Below are 5876 nucleotides of genomic sequence, written 5' to 3'. Positions count from 1 at the left end.
TATCCAAGTCTATGTGTATGTTTATGACTATGACTATGGCTATGTCTATGTCTATGTCTAGAGTTAGGCTATGGCTACAGCTAAGGCTATGACTATGGCTACGGCTACAGCTGAGTTACATCCTTGGCTACGGCTTTAGCTCTGGCTAAGGCTACAGCTACGGTTCAGCTACATCTATGGCTATGGCTATGGCTATGTGTATGGCTATGGCTATGGCTCTGGCTCTGTTTATATCTATGGTTAAGTCTATGTCTATAACTATATCTATGTCTATGTGTATGGCTATGTCTATGTCTATGGCTATGGCAATGGCTATCTCTATGTCTATGGCTATGGCTATGGATTCTATGGCTATGACTCTGGCTATGATTATGGCTATGTCCATGTCTATGTCTATGTCTATGGCTATGGCTATGATTATGGCTATGTCTATGGCTATGGCTATGACTATGTCTATCGCTATGACTAGGGCTATGACTCTGTCTATGGTTATGACTATGTCTATATCTATGTCTACAGCTATGGCTATGGGTATGGCTATGTCTATATCTATGTCTGTCTATGGCTATAGCTAAGTGTATGGCTATGTCTATGCCTATGTCTATTGCTATGGCTATGGCTATGGTTATGTCTATGTCTATGTCTATCTCCAAGGCTATGGCTATGGCTATGTTTTTTGTCTATACCCAAGGACATGTCAATGTCCATATTTATGTCTATGGTTATGGCTATGGCCATGGCTACGTCCACGTCCACGTCGTTGGCTATGGCTGCGACTTCGGCAACGGCCATGGCGACAGCAACGGCAACAGCGACATCTATGACTACGGCTACATATCTGGCTATGGCTCTGTGTATGTCTATGTCTACCATGGCTATGGCTATGGCTACTTCTAAGTCTAGGGCTATGGCTATGTCTATGGCTATGTGTATGGCTATGGCTATGTCTAGGATTATGTCTGTCTGTCTATGTCTATGTCGATATCTATGGCTATGGCTCCGTCTATGACTATGGCTTTTGCTATGGCTATGGCTTTGTCTATGGCTATGGCTATGGCTATGTCTATGTCTATGTCTTACGCTATGGCTATGGCTATGGCTATATGTCTATGGCTATGGCTATGGCTATGTCATTAGCCATGGCCCTGGCCATGTACATGTCTATGTTTATGTCTGTCTATGACTATGGCTATAGCTATGGCTATGGCAATGTCTATGGCTATGGCTATGGCTATGTCTATGTTTATGGCTATGGCTATTTATACAATGGCTATGGCTATGGCTATGTCTATGGGTATGTCTCTGGCTATGGCTATGTCTATGTCTATGGCTTTGGCTATGGCTCTGGCTATGGCAATGTCTATGGCTATGTCTATGTCTATGTCTGTCTACCATGGCCATGTTTATGTCTATGTCTACAGCTACAACTATGGCTACGTCAATGGCTATGGATATGTCCATGGCTATGTCTATGGTTAGGTCTATGTCTATGGCTCTGGCTATGGCTATGGCTATGGCTATGTCTATGTGTATGGCTATGGCTATGACTATGGCTATAGCTCTGGCTATGTGTATGTCTATGGCAAGGGCTATTGCTATGGCTATAGCTCTGTCTATATTTATTGCTATGTTTATGTGTATGCCTCTCTGTCTATGTCTATGTCTATGTCTATGGCTATTGCTAGGGCTATTGCTCTGTCTATGTCTATGGCTAGTGTTATGTCTATGACTATGTCTATGGCTATGGCTATGGTTATGGATTTTTTTATGTCTATACCCTTGGACATGGGTCTATGTCTATGGCTATGGCTATGGATATGGCTACATAAACGTCCACGTCTAAGGCTACGGCTACGGCTTCGGCAACAGCGATGGCAAGGGCAACAGCAACATCTACGGCTACGCCTATGTCTTGGCCTATGGCTTTGTCTCAGGCTATGTCTATGGCTATATCTATGTGTATGGCTATAGCTATGGCAATGGCTAAATCTATGGCTATATCTATGTCTATGGCTATAGCTATGGCCATGGCTCTGGCTCTGTCTATGTCTTTGGTTATGTCTTTGTGGCTATGGCTATGACTAGGGCTATGGCTATGGCTAGGGCAATGGCAATGGCAATGGCTATGGCTATGGGTATGTCTATGGCTTTGGATGTGGCTATGGCTATATCTATGTATATGTCTACCATGGCTATGGCTATGGATATGGCTATGTCTATATTTATATCTATGGGTATGGCTATGGCTATGTCTATTGCTATGGCTATGGCTATGTCTGTCTGTCTATGTCTATGTCTATGTCTATGGTTATGTCTATGTCTATGGCTTTGGCTATAGCTATGGCTTTGTCTATGGTCATGGCTAGGGCTATGTCTGTCTATGTCTATGGCTATGTCTATGTCTATGGCTATAGCTATATCTATGTCTACAATGGCTCTGGTTATGGGTAGGTCTATATCTATGTCTATGGCTATGTCCATGTCTATTGCTATGGCTATGGCTATAGCTATGGCTATAGATATGTCTTTCTATGGCTATATATCTGGCTATGGCTATATCTATGTTTATGGCTATGGCTATATCTATGTTTATGGCTATGTCTATGTATATGTCTATATCTATAAATTTGTCTATGGTTATGGCTATGGCTATGGCGATGTCTATGGCTATGGCTATGTCTATTGCTATATATATCATGATATGGCTGAGGCTATGTCTATGGCTATGGCTATGTCTATGCCTATGTGTATGCCTATGGCTACGGTTACGGCTATGGCTATGGCTACATCTATGGCTATGGCTACGTCAATGGCTATGTTATGTCTATGTCTATGGCTATGCCTATGTCTAATGCTATGGCTATGGCTATGTCTATGACTATGGCTATGGGTATGGCTAGGGCTATGTCTAAGGCTATGGCTATGGCTATGTCTATGTCTATGGGTATGGCTATGACTATGGCTATAGCTTTGGCTATGTCTATGGCTATGTCTCTTTCTATGGCTATGGTTAAGGCTATGTCTGTGTCTACCATGGGTATGGCTATGGCTATGGCAATGGCTATGTTATGTTTATGTCTATGGCTATGCCTATGTCTAATGCTATGGCTATGGCTATGTCTATGACTATGGCTATGGGTATGGCTAGGGCTATGTCTAAGGCTATGGCTATGGCTATGTCTATATCTATGGCTAAGTCTATGTCTATAGTTATGACTATGGCTATATCTATGGCTATGGCGATGGCCATTTCTCTGACTATGGCAATGGCTATGGCTATGTCTATGGCTTTGGGTATGGCTATGGCTTTGTCTATGGTCATGGCTATGGCTATGTCTGTCTATGGCTATGGCTATGGCTATGGCTATGTCAATGTCAATGTCTATGGGCATGGCTTTGGCTATGGCTATATCTATGTCTATGGCTATGGCTATGTCTGTAGCTATGTCTAAGTCCATGTCCATGGCTATGGCTATGGCTATGTCTATGTCTATGGCTATGGCTATATCTATATCCATGTCTATGGCTATGGCTAAGTCTATGTGTATGTCTATGTCTATGTCTGTCTATGTCTGTGTCTATGGCTATGGCTATGGCTCTGTTTCTGGCTATGTCTATGACTATGGCTATGGCTATGGCAGTCTCTGGCTACAGCTATGCCTATGGCTATGTCTACCCTGGCTATGTCCATGGAATTGGCTATGTCTATATCCAAGACTATGTCTATGTCTATGGCTATGGCTACGGCTATATCTATGTCTATATCTACAGTTAGGCTAAGGCTATCGATACGGCAATGACTATGGCTACGGCTAACGATACGGCTATGACTATGGCTACGGCTACAGCTAGGGCTACAACCTTGGCTATGGCTTTAGCGATGGCTATGGCTCCGGCTACGTCTAAGGCTATGGCTATGGCTATGGCCATGTCTATGGCTTTGGCTATGGCTATGGCTATGGCTATGGCTATGCCTTAGGTTATGGCTCTGTTTATATCTATGGCTAAGTCTATGTCTATAACTATGTCTATGTCTATGTGTATGGCTATGTCTATGTCTCTGGCTATGGCTATGGCTATGTCTATGTCCATGGCTATGGCTATGGATTCTATGGCTATGGCTCTGGCTATGATTATGGCTATGTCTATGTCTATGTCTATGGCTATGGCTCTGATTATGGCTATGTCTATGGCTATGGCTATGGCTATGTCTATGTCTATGTCTATCGCTATGGCTAGGGCTATGACTCTGTCTATGGCTAAGGCTATGGCTATGTCTATATCTTCAGCTATGGCTATGGCTATGGCTATGGCTATGTCTATATCTATGTCTGTCTATGGCTATAGCTAAGGGTATTTTTATGTCTATTTTTATGTATATTGCTATGGCTATGGTTATGTCTATGTGTATGTCTATCTTTAAGGCTATGGCTATGGCTATGTTTTGTGTTTATACCCATGAACATGTCAATGTCCATGTCTGTGTCTATGGCTATGGCTATGGCCATGGCTACGTCCACGTCGATGTCCAAGGCTACGCCTACGACTTCGGCAACGGCGATAGCAACGGCAACGGAGACATCGACGGCTACGGCTACAGAGAGCATCTCTGGCTATGGATTTGTCTATGACTATGTCTATGGCTACATCTATATTTATGGCTATGGCTATGGCTTTGTCTATGTATATGTCTACCATGGCTATGGCTATGGCTATGGTTATGTCTATGTATATATCTACCATGGCTATGGCTATGGCTATGGTTATGTCTATGTCTATGTCTAGGACTATGGCAATGTCTATGTCTATGGCTATGTGTATGGCTAAAGCTCTGTCACTGATTACGTCTGTCTGTCTATGTCTATGTCTATGGCTATGGCTATGGCTATGCCTCTGTCTATGACTATGGCTTGGTTATGGCTTTGTCTATGGCTATGTCTATGTCTATGTCTATGTCTTCAGCTATGGCTATGGCTATGGCTATATCCTTAGCCATGGCCCTGGCCATGTACATGTTTATGTTTATGTCTGTCTATGACTAGGGCTATGGCTATGGCTATGGCAATATCTATGGCTATGGCTATGACTATGTCTATGTCTATGGCAATGGCTATATATAAAATGGCTATGGCTATGGCTATGTCTATTTCTATGGCTATGACTATGGCTATGTCTATGTCTATGGATATATCTATGGTTATGGCTATGGGTATGTCAATGGGTATGTCTCTGGCTATGGCTATGTCTATGTCTATGTCTATGGCTTTGGCTATGGCTCTGGCTATGGCAATGTCTATGTCTATGTCTATGTCTATGTCTACCAAGGCTATATTTATGTCTATGTCTATGTCTATGGCTGTGGCTCTGTGTATGTGTATGTCTATGGCTACGGCTATGACTACGGCTACGTCTATGTCTACGGCTACGGTTACAGCTACAGCTATGGCTATGGCTATGGCTATGGCTATGGCCCTGTCTAAGGCTATGGCTATGGCTATATCTATGTCTATGTCTATGTCTACAGCTATGACTATGGCTAAGTCTATGGCTACGGGTACAGCTACAGCTACAGCTACGGCTACATCATATGGTTATGGCTATGGCTATGGCTGTGGCTACGGCTACGGCTACATCTACAGCTACGGCTATGGCTACATCAATGTCTATGGCTATGGCTATGCTATGTCTATGTCTATGACTCTGGGTATGGCTATGTCTATGTCTATGGCTATGGTTATGTCTATGTCTATGGCTATGGCTCTGACTATGGCTATAGCTCTGGCCATGTGTATGTCAATGGCTATGGCTATTGCTATGGCTATAGCTCTGTCTATATCTATTGCTATGTCTATGTCTATGGCTGTCTGTCTGTGCCT

At 43.1% G+C, this 5876-nt stretch overlaps 1 protein-coding gene across 1 annotated transcript; it reads left to right on the top strand.

The window, feature by feature from the left end:
• Positions 1-2358: 2358 nt before the first annotated feature.
• On the top strand, positions 2359-4008 carry LOC137633508 (keratin-associated protein 6-2-like). Its single transcript, XM_068365803.1, has 4 exons — positions 2359-2447; positions 3211-3317; positions 3642-3770; positions 3908-4008. Exons 1-4 carry the CDS (start codon positions 2359-2361, stop codon positions 4006-4008), a joined length of 426 nt encoding a protein of 141 aa, XP_068221904.1.
• Positions 4009-5876: the final 1868 nt, after the last annotated feature.

This window comes from Palaemon carinicauda, chromosome 43 (assembly GCF_036898095.1).
Source record: "Palaemon carinicauda isolate YSFRI2023 chromosome 43, ASM3689809v2, whole genome shotgun sequence".
In the NCBI taxonomy this organism is placed as follows: domain Eukaryota; kingdom Metazoa; phylum Arthropoda; class Malacostraca; order Decapoda; family Palaemonidae; genus Palaemon; species Palaemon carinicauda.
The sequence above is the reverse complement of the archived record's forward strand: the minus strand, read 5'-3'. Positions and strand labels throughout refer to the sequence as shown.

What these genes read in the sequence shown, in the direction of transcription:
- LOC137633508 (XM_068365803.1), top strand. Translation starts at nt 2,359, where the DNA reads ATGGCTAGGGCTATGTCTGTCTATGTCTATGGCTATGTCTATGTCTAT. An exon ending in TGGCTATGGCTTTGTCTATG is followed by an intron (nt 3,318 to 3,641) that starts GTCATGGCTATG and finishes TGGCTATGGCAG; the next exon opens with TCTCTGGCTACAGCTATGCC. An exon ending in TATCTATGTCTATATCTACA is followed by an intron (nt 3,771 to 3,907) that starts GTTAGGCTAAGG and finishes GCTACGTCTAAG; the next exon opens with GCTATGGCTATGGCTATGGC.